The sequence below is a fragment of the Lagenorhynchus albirostris genome, chromosome 9, assembly GCF_949774975.1.
Source record: "Lagenorhynchus albirostris chromosome 9, mLagAlb1.1, whole genome shotgun sequence".
Classification (NCBI taxonomy): Eukaryota; Metazoa; Chordata; class Mammalia; order Artiodactyla; family Delphinidae; genus Lagenorhynchus; species Lagenorhynchus albirostris.
The window spans coordinates 55,975,060-55,994,970 of record NC_083103.1 but is presented as its reverse complement, the minus strand read 5'-3'; the positions used below and the strand labels follow the sequence as shown (position 1 = coordinate 55,994,970).

The 19,911-nt window shown below is 45.6% G+C and overlaps 1 protein-coding gene across 1 annotated transcript in view; it reads left to right on the top strand.

The window, feature by feature from the left end:
• Window positions 1-19,911, top strand: part of TENM4 (teneurin transmembrane protein 4) — a 385,973-nt gene that overhangs the window by 190,858 nt on the left and 175,204 nt on the right. Inside the window, exons 7-8 of the mRNA XM_060160128.1 lie at window positions 3,595-3,809; window positions 5,789-5,999. Coding sequence (XP_060016111.1) covers window positions 3,595-3,809; window positions 5,789-5,999 — 426 coding nt within the window. The remainder of the gene's footprint in view (window positions 1-3,594; window positions 3,810-5,788; window positions 6,000-19,911) is intronic.

Genomic DNA, 19,911 nt, shown 5'->3' with positions numbered 1-19,911 from the left:
TTCAGTAATTTGTTGAGAAATTTCTTTTATAAACATGACTGCATAGTTCCACAGCATAGCTGTGGGAAGCCCGAATCTGTATATCTTTATAAAGAAAAAGACTGTTACCAGTAGAATCTGCCCTGTGAAACCTAATCGTGCTGTTGGAGCTCCTTAATTCTGAGTTAAGCTCTTTGTACTTTGTTAAGCCTCTGGGGCACGCACTGATTGTATAGCGTCCTTCTTATGAATGTCTTGAGATACTGTCTCCCTTTAACTTTGGGGCCTGTGTGTGGGATCCTAGTTCATAAAAATTGTCCATTTTTTGTATCCCAGGATGGCAGGAAGTTCTCCAACGGGCCTTGGATCTTCCTGGTCTAGCCTTGGTATTAAGCCCGCTAGGACTGTGAATTAAATTGGACCCTCGCTCTTAAAGAGGGTCAGTGCACTCTGCCACCATTGAGAATACCTGTGAAGAGTTTTAATTAATGATTTATCAACTTAGTGTTCTAAGAAGCCATATTCTAATAAATGAAGGGGCAGCCCAGATGGCTCCATCTCAATGGTTTCTTTAGCATTCTGAGCATCCGTATATACATTTTCATAGTGTGAGGATTAACGGAACCGATACATATAAAGATGCCCAGTACGTAGCTGGAACTTAATAAATGATAGATTATACTACTATTAGTACTGCTACCTCTATTACTGTTACTGCTAATAATGTTTATTATTATTATCGTTTTCCAGAGTGTAGGTAGGAATAAAAAGAGTTATATTCACAGGACTTTTCGCCTCCAACTGCCTCTACCCTCTACCCCGTCACTACTCCACCACCTACACAGTGGGTACTCCCATTTAGTGGGATATTTTCTGTCCTAGTGCTCAATCTTGGTGCTCAAAATTAAGAACAAAGAATCTTAGGTTATAAGATCTGGAGAGACAAAGGCAGTAAGGGTTTTTAAAAGACAGGAAAGGATGAGGGTGGTCTCACTCTGAACAGCCCTTAGCCCAGCAAATCTCATGCCTCTTTCCCACCAGACACAGGTACTCGGCAGGCTGTAGGTCTTCCCTCCGAGAAGCTTCCATCTCATCCTTAGGGTTAGTCCCTGTGGGGACCACTAGGGACCAGAGGGGAAGAATGATAAAGGTTAAATTCTAAGAGGAGGATGCTCTTTCCCTCTCAAACTTTTCCTTTAGACTGGGCCCGTGACCGCTTCCCTAAGGATCTGGACAGGGTGACTTCTGGTACAAAGGTCACTTTTGAACCTAAGCTCCAGAGTGGCCGTCACAGACTCATTCAAGAAAGTCAAGGTCCTGGTTGGGAGTGTGCCGTAGACCAGAATTTACTATTTTTATATCATTGTATACACACCAAATATGATTTTTTTCTCCCATTTTGGCCAGCTCTGGTGAAATACTAGAGTGCTAGAAAAGAATATTCCTTTTTGCCACTCCTCTGGGGTAAGAGCCAACTCACTTATGCCTCTGGGGCCTGCAGACCTCTGGAGAGTCTCTGGACTTGACCTCTGACCTGTGAGGCGAAAGAACTTAGCTGATTCCATAGCTGTCTCCTGAACACATGCTCACTGGAGGGGAAATGAACTGTGCAGGGTTCTCCAACGGCAATGCCAAAATGTGGGAGAAGTGTCCATTATTCATTCTCAGACACAGGAATTATTTGAATGCAGACAATTCTCAAATCCCATCAGCTCTGGACTCCTACCTACTCACAAAGGAAATGAGTCCTTGGAATTAGGAGTCTTGGGCTTGTTTCTGTGCAGCTTCTAGCGGTAAGGAGCTCAGAACTCATCCTGCTTTTGTTTCATACTCCCTCCTAGTTCTGCTTCCCTAACAGAATTATAAGCTGGAGGGTATACTATCTTCTTCCTGGACTATAAAAGGATTGTGGCACTGGGAACCCAAAAATCAGATAAGGAAGAATGTGAAAGTAATTCTCTTCCATCTTAATGCTTTGTGAATTTGGCTTCTGTCTTTGAGCTTTGAAACACAGTGTTTGTGTGTGTCTACATTTTCAAGGTAAAAGTCTGGGGCATATTCTTTCCATAAAGGAATTAAATGCAAGCTCTTTCCCATGCTAAGGACAGCATAGTAGTGATACTTTTATTGAGAGCATGCATTTTAACTTTTTTGTTGGCATATTTTTAATTAAAATAACGTTTAACGGTTTAAAGCTAAAAACCTGATGTTTCTGCCTAGGAGTTTATAAGGAATGATAACATATGGAGAAGTTTAACATTTAAATTGAATTTTATTATTTAAAACAGTAAAATATTTTATGACTACAACAGTGCCCTGCCAAGCTCCGTTTCAGCATCAAATGTGCTTTGTAAGGAATCTTACAAAGCTAGGGAAAAAATGACATTTTAATTTCTTATTCCCCAAGTGCTTTTCATAAAAAGTTCCCACAAATGTGTTTTCTTTATAAATGGATTCTCGGTCTCTGAAGTGTCTCTTCCAACATCTATAACGCCACCACAAACCTTGGAACTAGGATACCCAGAGGTCTTTCTAATGACAAATAAAATGTGGTCTGTTGACTTGATTCTGGCTCGTTAATGTCCTAAGGGTGGTCTTCTAATGTCCCCGTCCTCTCCTTCTGCCCCCCGCCCAACTCTTCAGAGGGCTGATGTCTGGCAGGAAGTTAGGGTTTATATTTTTCACATGTGAGTGTGTTTAATTACTAAACAGAGGAAGTCTGATAAGCAGCCTTCCTTCCTGGCACTTGGGGTACCCTCAAAAAGCTGTCAGTCTCCTAATTGGTGACAGAATTGGGCAAGAGACCTTATTCTTGACCACTCCCCCCCACTCCAGCCACCTGCAGGGTTGGGGGCCTGGGTTGAATTTCCAAGTATGTCATCAGGTTTGTGCCTGAACTTGAAAAATGCCCTCATCTTTACCCACTTTAGCACAGTGATATTCATAGCCCTCCATCCAAGACAAAGAAGCGTTTTTCAGGCATGTTTTCTCTCTTCAGACGTACCCTTTTCCTCATCTTCCCCAGCCCTACCCCTCCTCCCAACACAAACTCTCATCCACATGTCTGAGCCTCAGAATTCGGCACCCAATTACACACAAACTAGTGAACTTGTACAATTTCCCTGACTCTACTCAGGTCATGCTTCCCACTGCTGGGGGAACCATTCTGAGTTGGAAAGTTAATAACAACACCTCATTCCCTCTATCTTTGCTTTTTTAGCATGCATGCTTTTACACACACACACACACACACACACACACACACACATATACAGTTATTCTCATGTGACTGCAAGTGATTATTTTTAGGATCAAAATATATCTTAACAAGCTGTGGAATTATGCAGTAAACAGATGGCCCTTGGGGAGGACCCATTCTGCTTTGGAAGAATGCATATTTTTAGCAGAACAATTTGGGCATCATTGGAAAAAAAAAGTTCTGGGCATTCTTACTCCTCAATGGGGGAGTCTGGGGCAGGGAGTGGGCTGGCAGCAAAATGTTGTAGAGAAGAGTGGGAGGCATCGGAGAGCCCTGCTTGTTCAGATGCTCTGATCCCTGGTTTCACGTGTGGCTGACAGTGATGTTTTTGTCTTCCCTTCCCCGTGTCTTCGTAGGAAAGCCCAGTAGTTTCTTTCCAGAGGACAGTTTTATAGACTCTGGAGAAATCGACGTGGGGAGACGGGCTTCCCAGAAGATTCCTCCTGGCACTTTCTGGAGATCTCAGGTGTTCATAGACCATCCTATGCATCTGAAATTCAATGTGTCTCTGGGAAAGGCGGCTCTGGTTGGCATTTACGGCAGAAAAGGCCTTCCTCCTTCACATACACAGGTAACCAGAACCCCACGGACCCTGCTCAAGAAGCCTAAGTCAAGAAGCCTAATGCTTAAGCCTGGATCTCTGAGCTTGAAGGAAATTTCATGTATTTTATAGCCCATTCATCCATTTGCCCTCTCTCAGACCTTACCTTTCGGATGAGTAGGGTTGTATCCTTGGAGCTTGTTAAGAGGAAGGCTTTCTAGGAAATCTCTCAATAGCCTTTTTTACTAGTACCCAGTCTCGAGGTTAAATTATCCAGGAAGTGTAATCTAGAGAAAAAAGCATGCACTTTGGAGTCAAAGAGACCTGGGTTTGAATCCTCTTGTTATCAGCTTTGTGACCTTGAGCCTGTTACACCCTTTCAGAGCAAGTTTCCTAATCTAGCCAATGGTGATAGCAATACCCACTTCACAGGGCTGTTGTGAAGAGTGGAGAACCACATCTAGAAGGCAGCCAGTGCAGGACCTGGCTCAGAGCAAAGCATCCTTTCTCTCCTCAGGGCTTCACATTTACCCAGACACACGCACACTAGAAACACTTAAGAAACTCAGCCAGCATTAGCAGGTGTAAGCTTTTATATATAGAATGGGTAAACAACAAGGTCCTACTGTGTAGCACAGAGAACTGTAGTCAATATCCTGTGATAAACCCTAATGGAAAAGAATATTTTAAAAAAAATGTATATATATATATAGGTATAACTGAATCACTTTGCCATATAGCAGTAATTAACACAACATTGTAAATCAACTATACTTCAATTAAAAAAAAAAACACTCAACCAGGATGATTGACACATTACCAGTCATGATGGGTTAAGAGCAGACTTGTGTGAGGTCCTCCCAGCCCTGGGATTGGAGTAATATAAATCATAGGCATCCATCAGACATTCCCTGGCCAAAGGCAGTCTTCCTAGCCCCCGTAGTTATTTAATTTTTAGGTAAAAGCTAGATAAATACATTTGCTAAGGATGGAGTTGCAGAAAAAGTAGACAGAGCCTGGGCCCCTCTGATTTCTTTGTAAAAGTGCCATGCTGGTCCTGGACTTCATGCCCCTAGACATTTTCACATGAGACAGAATCAGTATCTATTTTGTTTTTCTTTAAAGATAGACAGGGCTTCCCTGGTGGCACAGTGGTTGAGAGTCCGCCTGCCAGTGCAGGGAACACAGGTTCGTGCCCCGGTCCGGGAAGATCCCACATTCTGCGGAGCGGCTGGGCCTGTGAGCCATGGCCGCTGAACCTGCGCGTCCGGAGCCTGTGCTCCGCAACGGGAGAGGCCACAACAGTGAGAGGCCCGCGTACCGCAAAAAAAAAAAAAAAAAGACAGACAGGTAGACAGTTGCACGATTTGCATGCCAGTAGGCCAGCAGGACTTCCCCAACAACTGCCTGTTGTTAGCACTGTGTGACTGACTTCAAGTCTCTCACGCTAGTAGGCTTGGGTCCTTTGGCACTTGTGTTTGACGCAGCATGTAATTATTGGTAGAGTTTTGAGCTAATCCAGTTTAGTTCCCCTAAAACTGCTCCCTGAAACTGGAGCGTTGAGAAAGGGTCATTGACGAAAGGAAGATAGGTATAAATCAAGCTTCCGTTTGCACTTGACTGACATGTAAGCCACATCCAGTGCTCCAGGCCCAATCCTAGACCCCTGGGATTCCTGCCCACCATCACCTGCATGGGGTTGGAGTTCAAACAGTCATGAAGTGTCTGGGTTTCTGATCACTGGAAAAGCATGGTTGTCCTGTGCAAACTCTGAGACTTAAAAATAATCCACTAATTACAATGCACTCACAGGAGTATCAGGAGACTGTTACCAGGGAAAAATGGGTTCTGGGAAGGAGTTGGAGTTGGTTGGTCAACCTTCACGTGGCTTTAGCCTCTTTTGCCTGGTTCAGGTTGTATTTCCCCGTATCCTCCCCGGCAGAAGCCTGAAGAACCTAGCATTGTGGTGAAGCAGGTCCACTGCTAATTATGCTCTCTTTGTACTTCAGTTTGACTTTGTGGAGCTGCTGGATGGAAGGAGGCTCTTGACCCAGGAAGCACGGAGCCTGGAGGGACCCCAGCGCCAGTCTCGGGGAGTCGTCCCCGCTTCTAGCCATGAGACGGGCTTCATCCAGTACTTGGATTCAGGAATCTGGCACCTGGCTTTTTATAATGATGGGAAGGAGTCTGAAGTGCTTTCCTTTCTCACCACTGCCATTGGTAAGGAAGCTCCACCCCTCTGGGGCCTGTGGGATATTGTCTCTTCGGATGAGAGGACACTTGGGGATCCTGGGAGTTGAAGTGGACAAGGGGATGTGTCTTGCCCAGAGCTGCAGACGCCACCCGGCCTGAGGCCATCCTGACTGGGCTTGCCGGACCAGGGGTGGGAGTGAGATGCAGGGGAACGGGGGAAGGGAGCGACAGGAGGAGCTGGAAGGCCATGTTGGGCTGGCACCGGAGCCCGGCGCTGTTGCCCGCCGCCTTCCTTCTGTTATCTGTGGCCTAGTGTGTGGAGTAGCAGCAACTTTTAAACACCAAGGGGCAAAACTGACAAGGAGACAGGAGTTCTTGTTACTTCTCTGCGTCACCTGTATTCGTCCTTATAATCTCGCTTGGTTCAACTCACTGATCTGTTGTTTGGGTTTTTGGTTTCTTACGTGAGCTTTTGTTTGCTTGTTTGTTTTGCTTTTGGAGCCAACAACCCCTGGCAGATGAGGATGAAAAAAAAGATAAAGGCTTGGCAAGAGGGTGAGAATAGCCATGCAAAGGGCTGGATGAACAGTCTGATCAGATGGGGGTTTTGTGGAGAACCGAGATGTCCTGGGCTCTGGCGGACGGCAAGCCCGGAGGATTTAAATGAGCTCTTAGCAGCTTCTTGTCCCTCATAGTGAAAGAGTTCTCATTCAGAGAGAGCGCCTTGGCCACCTCACAAGCCTGTGGGTGTCTGGGGAGCCTGGCATCCTGTCTTAAGAAATTTTTCTTCGTTATGCATATACTGCACAGAATTTGTCTCCTTCTTAGATCACCACAATGTGATATATGATGCGTTGGGCTCAGTGGTTGAGGTCAGAAAACGTTGCTTTGGTTTATATCAGAAGCGCAGTGACACAGCCTGGAGATAAAATCCCCTACAGGAAAATAAAACTTCCAGAAGACAAAATTCCACTAACCAGAATGCTTAGGGATGGATTTTCTGCTTAATGAAAACCTCTGTGGTTTTTTTTTTGTTTGTTTGTTTTTTTACATCTTTATTAGAGTATAATTGCTTTACAATCGTGTGTTAGTTTCTGCTTTATAACAAAGTGAATCAGTTATACATATACATATGTTCCCATATCTCTTCCCTCTTGCATCTCCCTCCCTCCCACCCTCCCTATCCCACCCCTCCAGGCGGTCACAAAGCACCGAGCTGATCTCCCTGTGCTATGCGGCTGCTTCCCACTAGCTATCTACCTTACGTTTGGTAGTGTATATATGTCCATGCCTCTCTCTCGCTTTGTCACAGCTTACCCTTCCCCCTCCCGATATCCTCAAGTCCATTCTCTAGTAGGTCTGTGTCTTTATTCCTGTCTTACCCCTAGGTTCTTCATGACATTTTTTTTTCTTAAATTCCATATATATGTGTTAGCATACGGTATTTGTCTTTCTCTTTCTGACTTACTTCACTCTGTAGGACAGACTCTAGGTCTATCCACCACATTACAAATAGCTCAATTTCGTTTCTTTTTATGGCTGAGTAATATTCCATTGTATATATGTGCCACATATTCTTTATCCATTTATCCGATGATGGACACTTAGGACACTTAAGATGGACACTTAGGTTTCCATCTCCTGGCTATTGTAAATAGAGCTGCAATGAACATTTTGGACATGACTCTTTTTGAATCATGGTTTTCTCAGGGTATATGCCCAGTAGTGGGATTGCTGGGTCATATGGTAGTTCTATTTGTAGTTTTTTAAGGAACCTCCATACTGTTCTCCATAGTGGCTGAACCAATTCACATTCCCACCAGCAGTGCAAGAGTGTTCCCTTTTCTCCACACCCTCTCCAGCATTTATTGTTTCTAGATTTTTTGATGATGGCCATTCTGACTGGTATGAGATGATATCTCATTGTAGTTTTGATTTGCATTTCTCTAATGATTAATGAAGTTGAGCATTCTTTCATGTGTTTGTTGGCAGTCTGTATATCTTCTTTGGAGAAATGTCTATTTAGGTCTTCTGCCCATTTTTGGATTGGGTTGTTTGTTTTTCTGTGTTGTTTTGAGTTCACCTCAAAACTCTGTCTTGGTCCTTGGCTGGGAGCCTCTCTGACATGGGAAATGGAGTTGAATAAAAACCTCTGAATCTGGTCGTTGGTTCCTAAAACTCTTGCAAGACCCAGGTTCTTCCTCCTAAACAGCAGTAGTCATTTTCAGGCCATTTTCCTCTTATTTGCAATTTTGCCCATAGAGTTGAGGCGGAGAATACCTTCCCATTAAATACGGTGCACAGTGTGTAGGCTTCTGCCGTAACTGCAGGCTCAACATTCTACCCTCTTTGCAAAATGAGGGAGGTGGAGCTGTTAGGCTACATCAGCTCCGGGGTAGGACATATCGCTCTGTGCTGTCTGTAGTTTGGAAGTGTCTGTCCTTAGTTTGGAAGTGTCTGTCCGTAGTTTGGAAGTGTCTGTCCTAGCTGCTGGTCTCTGCAGTATTGGCAGCCGCCGTGCTGTTGGTTTCCTCCCGTGATGCCTTCTTTTGAGGTGCAGTAGAAAGTGTGCTCACTTCTAAATCTCCACCACTGATATGTGTTCTGGCCCTGCACAAATTCCATCTCCTGGTTCCTTGAGACTCGAATCTGAGGCTGCAGCTCGGTGGTTAGTGGTGACCCAGGAGGCTGTCGGCGCAGCCATTTCCCGTCACGGGAGAGCCAGTCTGGTCCCCACCACCAATTAGACTGACGCTCGGCAGGGTCTGCCAGGCTCCAGACCCTGTTTCTTCTCTCTTTCTGGACACGGTGGCTTCAATTTAGAGACATGATTTTCAAGTCATTAGTGGTGCCTGAGTTTCCGCTTCACGGTCTCACAGCCTGATTTCTCTTAGGCGCAGTATCATGCTTGCGCAGAACTAAGGTGTCCTACAATCAGAATTCTGTATTTTTCATAACTGAGCACAAATCTGAAAGGAAATTCATACAAACCTCCAAAGAAAGCTACTTTTCATTAGGATGTGCCTCTCAGAGGAAGAAGATGTAGGTACAGTTAGGTGCCTTTGCCGCCTGTTGGCTTGTCCGAGCTGGCTGGCCTGTTTTGTCGTAATTAAGGAGACAGAGCTTGCTTTTCCCTCAGGTTCTCCTGTTCTCACCTAAATGATGAAATCTGTCTTCACCTCCTTTAACCCTCTAATGTCTTGTCGAGCAGTTAGGCTGTATTGTGCTTCTCAGAGTTCTGTGAACCACCTGGCGTCTTGTTACAATGCAGACTCTGCTTCGGTCGGTCAGGCTGGGTGTTTAGAGTCTGCCTGTTGTACCAGCACCCGGTGAGATGCTACTCATCTGTGGCCCACATTCTGAGTAACAAGGGGTTACGGTATCTTATGGGGGGGGTGTCTCAAATATTGTTGTACAAAGGAATCACCTGGGAAGTGAGTCCAGAATTCAGATTCCTGGGCCTTTTCCCAGGAGGCCTGAGGTAGAGCCCAGGTGATCCTGATTCTGGGGGTCGGTCTGTCAACTAAGCTATGAAAACAAATGCCCTTGGGCTTCCCTGGTGGCGCAGTGGTTGAGAGTCCGCCTGCCGGTGCAGGGGACGCGGGTTCGTGCCCCGGTCCGAGAAGATCCCACATGCCACGGAGCGGCTGGGCCCGTGAGCCATGGCCACTGAGCCTGCGTGTCTGGAGCCTGTGCTCGGCAACGGGAGAGGCCCGCGTACCGCAAAAAAAAAACCAAAAAACAAAATGCCTTCCAAGCGCTGCTTTCCATTCCTTCCTTCTCTCACTGCCCCATGTTAGCTCTGTGACCACAGTCAGTCACGTCACCTCTGTGAGCCTCATCTTTCTTGTCAGGAAAATGAAACGATAATAGTACTTGGCAATCCCCATAGTGAAGATTGGAGAGAATGAATATAAAGTGCCCAGCCCAGGCTTCGATACATGGAAGTGGTTAATATTCTCTCCCATCCGCTTTCCCTGTTCACCTTTCTCTCCCTGCCTTTCTGACTTGTCTGTCTTCCTTCAAGCTACAGTGATTGTTTAATGAATACTTTTTTTTTTTTAATACAAAAACAGACTGACTCTGATGTTGCTATTAATCCCTCTCTCCCCACGTCTCTGGCATTGCGTCTCAGCTGTCTTTGGTCGTTACCTGTGAACCATGAGTCGTAATTTGTCTTGGCAGGTTAATTAAAAGTTTAGGTCTTGTTTTAGTGAAGTCATTATAGTCCCAATATACAATTGTAACTCTCAGGTTTTGCTTAACACACAAATTGGAATGTGGCCCTCCCTCCGTTACACGCTGAAATGCAGAGCTAGAATTTAAGAAGATCTGAGATGTCAGAATCCAGAGTATTTATGTCTGTTTGTAATTAAGTAGTGGGAGAAATAATTGTGTTTAATTTAACAAATGGCTATATTGTGTACGTTTTTGCTTTTCCCTCCATTTAATGCAATCCAGCTGATGATTTTAAATTAAATAAGTTTATCTTTTGCCTTCAAAAAATCTAAAAGCACTTTACAAACTGTGTACACAAATAAATATACACGGAGATGTGCTGCTGACAGAGCTCCCTCTGAACTAGATGTATTTTCTCTCTCACCCACACACACATGCACACAAGCCACTGAAACTGGGCACATTTTAGAATAAAACATGGTGGCTATTTTCAGAAAGAATGGCCTTTCCCCCACACGCAGAGATCTCAAATTTGAAGGTTGTGTTTTTTCTGGTTCTGGCTCCGTTTGGGGGTGGGTGACCTGGCTGACCCCGAGTACTGAAGGAAGTAGGAAGATGTATACCAGTAGCTAAATTATAATTCACCATTGCCATTTACACAGGGCTTTAAATACATTCTCTAAGCCCTGCAGTAACTCCACATGGTGATGATTTTTATTTTCACCCCCTATTGTAGATGAGGAAATTGAGGTTCAGGGATGTTTGGAGAAAAGCCAGGACTTGAATTTGTATCTGTCTGACTCCAAAGTTCATGATCTTCCTTCTTTAGTCATCTGCCTCTTTTCAGGATCAAGCCCCCTTTTTTGGATATTACACTTACTTTCGTTTTCCACCTGTTCATTCATTCAGCAGACATTTAGAGAGCGCCTGCTGTGTGTTAGGGACCATGGTTAGCTCTTTTCTGTGTGTAAGAAAGAACGAGAACCTTAGAGAATTCTCATTTTGATCTCAACTTTACAGATGAAGAAACTGAGACTCAGAGAATTTAATTGACTAGCCCGAAGTCACACAGTCAATAAGGGCAGAGCTAGGATGGAAACTTGGTCTCCAAATCCCATGTTCTGTCCATGATGCCAGAGTGTCTTACTGTTTGGTCTGATAAAATAAATATTTTATTTCTATTTGTATTATATGGAATATAATTTCCCCTTTATTAATTTGCCTCCAATATAAGCATCTTAAATCAACATAGGGAGTTTTCTTGAGAAGTCATTAAAAAGACCATGAAAAAAATCTCACAACATGCAAAATTTTTAAAATAAAAATACCTTTGTATGCATTGCTTGCAACCCCAAGACCTGAGGAGTCAGTGGTGCAGTGTTTTGGGCCTCTAGGTGTAGCATCTTAGCCTTTAATTTTGGTTGATGCTGAAGCGTAAAAGGACAGATCACCCTGACACTGTGGCAATGTGAGGCAAGGTGGAAAATAACAGAGGTTACCCCACAGTGGATTTAGAAACCCAGAGAAAAGAAATTAGAATCCTCGTTAGAAAACATAGACCCTGGTAATTTTACGAGAAACATGCCCTGGTCTTCCTGGTCTGAGGACATTTCATGGTAATTAAAGAGGAGGGTCCTTTTGTTCAGGCCCAGGCAGCTGCTATAAATTGACCTATTCTGCGTCCAGGGACTAGAAGCAGATCTAATCCTTCCATCCTACCTTCCTTCCTTTCCTCCTTTATCCAAAAATGATTACATTCCTGCCCTTTCCTAAGGTGGAGATACAGAGAAGGTATAACGTGGTTTCTGGCCAAAGTAGTTCATGGTCTTGACTAAGGAGATGAGCATTTACATAGTAAGTGCCTCTAATCCAGGAAGAGAGAAAGAAGGGTCGCTGGTGGAGTCCCTGGTCAAAGTGCCATGAGGGCTGGAGGAAGACAGGGGCTCGTCCAGCCAGATGGGTCAGGGAGGGCTCCCTGGATGAGTGACACATGATGGGACCTTAAAGGATGGGTAGCATTCTCACATTTAAAGGAGGAAATGGCAGGGGTTTGTTGAGGATGTTATTCCAGGTAGCGGGAAGAGCGTGACCAGAAGAGAGGTGGGCAGAGAATTAGGCTCTGGCTGTGAGCCACCATCCTGATTGGCTAGAGCAAGGATGCCTTGACGGGGGGGGGGGGGGGGGGGGGGCAAGTGAGTTATCAGGGAGCGCCTTGAATGCCGCCCTGAGGGAGAAGCTCATTCTGCAGGTATGAGGTGCCGTTGCAGGCTTTGAGCAAGGGAATAAAATGACGAGAGCTGCAGGCTTTATCTTGCGGCGCCCAGAACAAGTGCCCATTAATGTATATAACAGAGGAAGTTTCCTGGGATTGAGCTTTGTGATTTCATGAGAAAAAAGAAGAGGGCGGTGGAGGGGCAGCCAGGAAGGACAGGAGGACAGTTCAGTAGCACTAGTGGTGTTTTTATTCGCTGTCCCTGCAACCCATTCCTCTTTATTCCCAGGTATAAATAGATACTTGCACATGAGCTTCTTCTGTCTTACAACGGTCATCAAAGTTGGGTTTTTCGGGATTTTCCAGAGACCAGTGGGCAGTGCTATTTGTATATTCCTCTTGCTTTGATTGGGTAAGACTACTGTTCATCAGCCTCTGGGTGCATCTGCAAGGATCTAGAGAGAAAAATCTCTGACATTATGTACTGTGGTTTGTTTAAACACCTGCACTACTTCAAAGAAGAAACTAAGGAGTGATTGAGAAATGATTTTCAGTTTCTCATAAGCTCTGCCCCACCCTTCCCCATATCCCCTTCCTCTGAATTATAAGATATAATACAGCAATGACGAATCAAGGTCTCTCGGTAATCAATTTAACCTTCTTGTCAATGACATTGGAAGCACTCTGTGAAATTCCTACTGAAAACACCTCTTTGGAAAAGTGCCGTGTGAATTTACCTCTCCCTGATAGCGGCGATTTATTGGAAGCAATCTGGTATAAGTGGAATGAAATTGTAGGTGGGAGGTAGAACTCAAGTCAGCACACTGGAGACAGACTGTGGCCAAAAATCTGTTCAGTGGAGGAGAGCTTGGAATATCAGAGCGCTTCACCTGCAGCCTGGAGACCAGCCCTGCCAGCAGCTGTCCCTGCAGACGACAGGGCAGGGTTCCCACCACCTCCACGCCACCCCCTCCTCTGCCTCTGCCATCTATTTTGTAAATTATCTGGGGCCTGGGGCCTCGAGGACAGGAAAGAAGCAAAGGGAGCTCAAGGACACAGTAGGTACTAGCAATAAAGCTTGTCTCTCCATGGGAATAGTTAGAAATGAATTTAGTGTTCAGGTAACAAGATCTCTGCTAGAGTGGCATTTAAGTGGGATTTTGATGTTCTTGTGTACACTTTCGGTCTAGGGCAGGCCCATCCAGGGCCAGTACAGCAATTCAGCATGGCATCAGGGACCAGCCTCATTCTGCCCTTGTGCTCTGCCATCCTCAGCTCTGGCTGTTGCTTTCATGCTTGCCCCTCATGGTCCTAAGGTGGCTGCTGCAGCTCCAGGACTCACGTCTGCATGTCAGGCAGAAAAAAAAAGGTAGGGGAAAGAAGTAGGGAAGCCGGTTTTTTCCTAAAACCCTCAGCTTACATCTCTTTCGCAGAGCTGTGTCCCTTGGACGTTCAGAGATGTAAGGAAGTCTGAGGAATATTTTTAGCTTGCCACCTTGGCACTCGAAACAAAAGGAAGAGGGGAAGTCAATATGGGGTCATCGGTGTCTGCCACAGGCTTCACTCTTTGGTCTGTTTGGTTCAGTAAAGTATTCACTGACAGCCTCTTACTGAGTGCCAGCCCCTGGCCTGGGCATTTAGGTGCAGCCATGAGGCAGATGTGGTGCCGCCTTTGATGTCCTCACAGGCTGGTAAGTGAGGCTGAGAAAAAGGAGAAGCTGCCCATATACCTGAGGAGGAGGGAGGAGCCTTGGTTCAGTCTCTTTACAACGCGTAAGGCAGCAAGGACTTCTTTATTAAGGCTCAAAGCCCCTTGCGTGCTGCTTTAAGGGGCCAGCAGGAGGAGCAGGTCCAGAGTGGTTGCAGGCAGATTTAGACACTACATCTGTTCATATTCTCATTCAACCAGTGTTCGCTAGTTGCCTTTTACCTGCCATGTCCTGAGCAGGCATTGGTGTCCGTGGTATATTAAATAGCCATGCTTCCTGCCCTCGGGAGTTCACAGACATGCTTGAGACAATATGAGATAGATTCTTAAGTTTAATTACAATCATCCAATATACGTGTAAGTGTATAATGGTAACTGGAAAGTATTCATTGTAGTAAAGAAGAGAAGAGGGTACTCTGGAGAAACAAACAGGGGACCTAATTTAGATGGCTGGGACAGGGGTAGATATTCGTTGTTTAGATGAAGGTTTTGGGGAAGAATACACCAAACAGCGGGAAGAGCATGTGCAAAGTCCCTGGGATAGGCAAGAGCTGGGAGTTCAAGGAACTTTGAGATGGTCACAGTGTGGGATGCGGGTATCAAAGGGCAGAATGGTATCAGGTAAGGCTGGAGAGGTACTAGGAGCCAGACCGTACTGGCTTTAACATGGCACGTGAAGAGCTTCGTTTTGTTTTGTTTTTTAATCTGTCCTAAGGGTAGCAGGAAGCCATTGTGGGACTCTGAGCTGGAGTGACCTAATCTGATTTACATATTGGAAAGTTTCTCCAGCTGGGACACCAGTTAGGAGGCTGTGACAGTGGTCTCGGCAGGGGCTCAGGCTGGCCTGGGCCAGGATGGAGGCCTTGGAAATGGAGATAAATGAATCGATTTGAGCTGTCTACCACCCCTTGGAGATTATTGGCAAACCACAGGTGTTAAGATAATGTTTCCTAAGGAAAGAGATTTAAGCAAGGAGAGAAAAGGGTTGAAGAATGGTCTGTTTTCCGGGTGAGTGAAGACAGGCAGCTGGTGAGAGGGAGCTGGGAGAAGGTGCTGGGGGAGGGTCAACAGAAAGAGTCCAGATATTTCTGGGCTCTTCTATGTCAGCATTTTGGCCTTCTTCCTCCACCCAGAGCCAGAGCTCCCATTTCACTTTGGTTTATGTGTTTTTTTTTTTCTTCTTCTTCTGAGTTAGAACTTTATTTATTTTTTTAACATCTTTATTGGAGTATGATTGCTTTACAATGGTGTGTTAGTTTCTGCTTTATAACAAAGTGAATCAGCTATACATATACCTACATCCCCATATCTCCTCCCTCTTGCATCTCCCTCCCTCCCACCCTCACTATCCCACCTCTCTAGGTGGACACAAAGCACGGAGATGATCTCCCTGTGCTATGCGGCTGCTTCCCACTAGCTAGCTATTTTACGTTTGGTAGTGTATATATGTCCATGCCACTCTCTCACTTCGTCCCAGCTTACCCTTCCCCGTCCCCGTGTCCTCAAGTCCATTCTCTACGTCTGCGTTTTTATTCCTGTTTATGTTTTTGTTACTTTGGGATTACATCTGGCAGGAGCCTACGCAAACGTTTTGTTTATTTAAATCACACTTTTAAAGATAAGAAAACCACAGCTTAGAGAAGTCCCATGACTTGTCCAGGGTCACACAGCCTGGCAAAGCCAAGATCATAATGAGAGCAGTCTGTTGATTGAACACTGATTCCATGCCAGGCACCGTACAGGGTGCAGTGTCAGTTCCCAAACACCCTGGAAGTTAGATTACATGCGTTTCTACGTTATAAATAAGGAAACCGAGGCTCAGAGATCGATGCTATTTGCCAAGATCTCTTAAGTAGGAAATAGAGTTAGGTTAGCAACCCAGAGCCCATGCTTTTTCTCTTACATCTCAGTGACCAGGTTTCTGGTGTGTGGTGACATCTTGTACACTCTCGCAGTCAGAGAATCATCAAGGTAGCCGGGGTCCTAGAGATCATGGCATTCACATCTCCTGGGCTCACACGGTGCAGGCAGTGGGCCTGCCATCCCCGCCTGCAGGGCTCCCATCTGCCCGGGCCTGAAGAACAGGCTGACCTGTACTGACTCCTGCTGAAGGAACCCCAACTCCCACCCCCATTCAGGTGGAGTTTCCAATAGAAGATATTTTATCAGGATTGGTTTAATGTTTATGTGACAGATGATTAGTTTTTATTTTCTGATGGCTCTTTTTTCTCTCACTTGATAAAGGCAGCTGCTTCTCCCCATCTTGCCAGCCAGCTTCACCATTTCAGAACGGCGGCTTTAAGAGCGTTCTCACCGTGGTGTCCTTTTCTTTCCCTTTTCAGTACCGCTGATGTGTGGGACATGACTAAATACATGGCCTCCTGTTCTGTGACACCCTCTGAGGAATAACCCCGACCCAAGTCTGCTGGACTTGGCATTGGCAGTAGATAGTGGAGATTGTCGCCATGGCCAGAGAGATGGTGTGTGTGGTCCAGAGAAAGGGCAAAGGCTTTGGAGTGAAACAGACCTGGGTTTCAATTCTGGCTGCACTATCTATGAGCTGTGGGACATTGGATAGGTCTGAACTTCACCTAACTCACCTGTAGTTAGGATGAAAACCTACTTTAGAGAGTCTGACGATGACATGAAAGCAGTTGATCTCAGGATAAGTCCTCAGCACGTTTTTAAGGGTCTCTTAATGATTCAGTGTTTGCTGAACATCAGCTTTGGTAAGGGCTGGAGACTCATCAGTGAAAAAAACAGAAGCTTTGCCCTCAAAGAGCCTGCAGTCCACTGGGAGAATTGACCCTTTCATAAATAATTTCAATAGAATGTGGTCTATGCCAACAGGGAGGTCTGGGCGAGCTCCCATGGGAGCAGAGCAGCTACCTCTGCTGGGGATGCAGGAGGAGGTTGTGAGGCATGAAGGACTTATGGTGAGAAAAGTGCTTTGTGAGCTGGAAAGCAGTGTGCAAATATTCATTATTACCAGCTTGGGGCCAGAGCAGAAGTGAGAACCAGAAAGGAACTATAGAGAAAGAGTTACTTAAAAAAAATTAATAAATAAAGGAGAAATAGTAACCATCTCTGCTCAATGACAGACGTGGTCACTGTGGATCAGGCAGGAAAGGACCATTATTAGCTTTTAGAGATGAGAAGACATTGTCTTTGAACAGTGACTCACAGGAGGACATGAAGCCAGGTCTTCCTCGGTCAGTGAGCACCAACTGAAAGGTCAAAGGTCACAGATACTCCCTGCAGCCTAGAACCTTCTTCCGTGAACATTAATGTCTTGTGAGCATCTTGAAGGAAGGAAGGCACAACTGCCAGTTCAGGGCACTGCCGGGCACCTGGCTGAGTAATGTTCTTTCTGTCCTGGGAGCTTTGTGCATTCCACGGCTGCTGGATTCAGGGGGTAGAGCAACTCTGAAACTGGTTCAGGTCTGCAGTTCACAAATGGAAATGCGGGCTCCAGAACATTCCAAGGCACTAACAGTTATTTGTTCTTTTAAGTTTGATCTTCTGATTCTGTAGGGAGCTTCTCAAATGCCGCATTCTAGTTTCACGTTTTTGTCAGTCTTTACAAACTCCTCCCTGCCTCTCTGAAATCACTTGGCAAAATTAATGATATTAATATTAACAGCTACTGTTTATTCACTGCATAATGCATCTAAGTGTTATCCTGGATGTTTTAGATAAACTGTTTCAGACTCTTTACAACAGGCATGCAAAGTAGGTATTTTTTCTGCAGAGGAAAGTGGAACTCAGAGTGATTAGATGACTAAGCAGAAGTTTCATACCTGGTCAGTGAAAGAGCTGGGATTTGAATCCAGGTCTCTCTGGCTCCAATATCCACACATTTCCCCGTATGTGCTTTCCCACTCATGCCTTTGTGTGAGAGTGCCTGGTGTATCCTCTGGAAGTGGGTAGAGGGCATGAATGGGATGGTTCCCAGAGAAGAGCCTAGAAAATGAGGTTAGGGCCAGCCTGGCAAGGGCTTCATGGACCAGCTTAAAAGTGTGGTTTGAAGGCAGTGGGAGCACAGGATAGTTTTTAAGCAAAGAGGTAGCTTGTTTTGGGGCTTGGATGGATCTCTTTGGCAGTGGTTTATACAAATGGGTTAGTTTCTCAGACTAAAATAGGGAGAAAAATTGGAAGACTGATTCAGTAACCAGTATGGTTAGATGAGAGAAGAGGGCCTGAATTGGGAAAGTGCTACAGTTTTGTATAAAGGAAGGGATGCATTCAAGGACATTATAGACTAGTTTTCTTGACCACTTTGCTGTCAGGGAGAGGCAGGAAGTGTCAACCTCTGAGAATGGATACATAGTGATATTGTTAACTCAATTAGGAAATAAGTAGGGGAAATGGATTTGTTGGGGGAAGGAGGTAGGGAGATGGTCAATTCACATTGGATTTGAGCTGCTCATAGGATTTCCAAGTGGGTGTCAGTTGTTGGCAGTTACCAGCAGGCAGATGGATAAACAGGCATTGACTTGGGGTAGCTCTGACCTGGAGACAGATGGGTATCTTGGGTGTCGTGGTGTGGATGTGAGAGGGCAGAGCCCTGAGAAGCAGGGAGTCCAGGACGGAACCCCAGTATTCAGAGGGTAGGTAGGGGAGAGAGACACAGAGATTCGCCTTAGAGAAAAGTTGGGGAGCTCATGACAAAGAAGCTGCTGGAATTGGTCATTAGGAGGTCATTGGCAACCTTAGTGGGAGCGTTTCCGCCCCTGTTGCAGGTGGAAGCAGGGTCACCACAAGTTCAGGAGTAAGAGGCGTTGAGTAGAAACAATTCCTTCTAGACAGAGCAGGGAAGGAGACAGATGGGAGTAACCTGAGGAGGAGGCAAGTTCAAGGAAAGGTTTACATAAGGTGGGGGGAGTTTTGAGCGTGTTGTCAGCTGCAGGAAAGGAGCCAGGGGAGGAGACTGGAGGCCTAGGAGAGCGGGGAGGTGATTGATGCAAGGCGGGGTGGGGGGGAGACACAGAACGGAGGGCTCATCCTAGGAAAGGAGAGGAGACACCTCTTCCTGTGGGACAGGAAGGGGTAGTGAAGATGAGAAAAGGTGAAGTGAGGTTTGGAGGAGAGAGGAATACAGGGTAGGTTGTGCGCTGATCTCAGGGTCAGCAGCGCTTCCTAGAAATGGGTTGCCTTACTGCGTAAGCCCTCTGTGGCCCGAACTGTGTGTGTGCCCTTCCATGTAAAGGAAGCCTCAAGGCGGCACTGAATCGGATCAGTTATATTGTGTCATGAAGCAGGAGAAAGAGGGGGAACACGGCTTAGTGGTTAGAGAGTGGATTTGAATCCAGATGGCCTGGTTTGCATGCAGTCTCGGCCACTTAGCAATGTGACCTTGGGCAAGATACATAACCCGTCAATGCCTCAGTTTCCTTATCTGAAAAATGATGATAATATTAGTACCCATACTGAGAACAATGCTGGGCACATGACAGGTGCCGTACAAGGGTTCGTTATTGTTATTGGCAATAACAGTCACTAATTGTTTTCGGTGTTTATGGGGCCCCAGGAGCGAGCTAAGTGTTGTACATGCATTATCTAACTTAAATTTTGTAACAGTCCCAGGGAAGCAGGAGAAATTATTTTCTTTATATAGATGAAGAAATAAGGTTCAGAGAAATTAACAAACTTGTCCATAGTCACACAGGGAGTAAGGGCAGAGCCAGGATTTGAAACTAGAACAGTCTGACTCCAAATCTATGCTCTTTCTACACTGGCTTTTCTCTACTTTCCCTGGGCCCCTCCTAAGTCGGTACCCATTTCCCTTGGGTCCCGTTTCCCAGGGTAACGGGTAACTATCTGAGGCTCTGCTCTGAGGA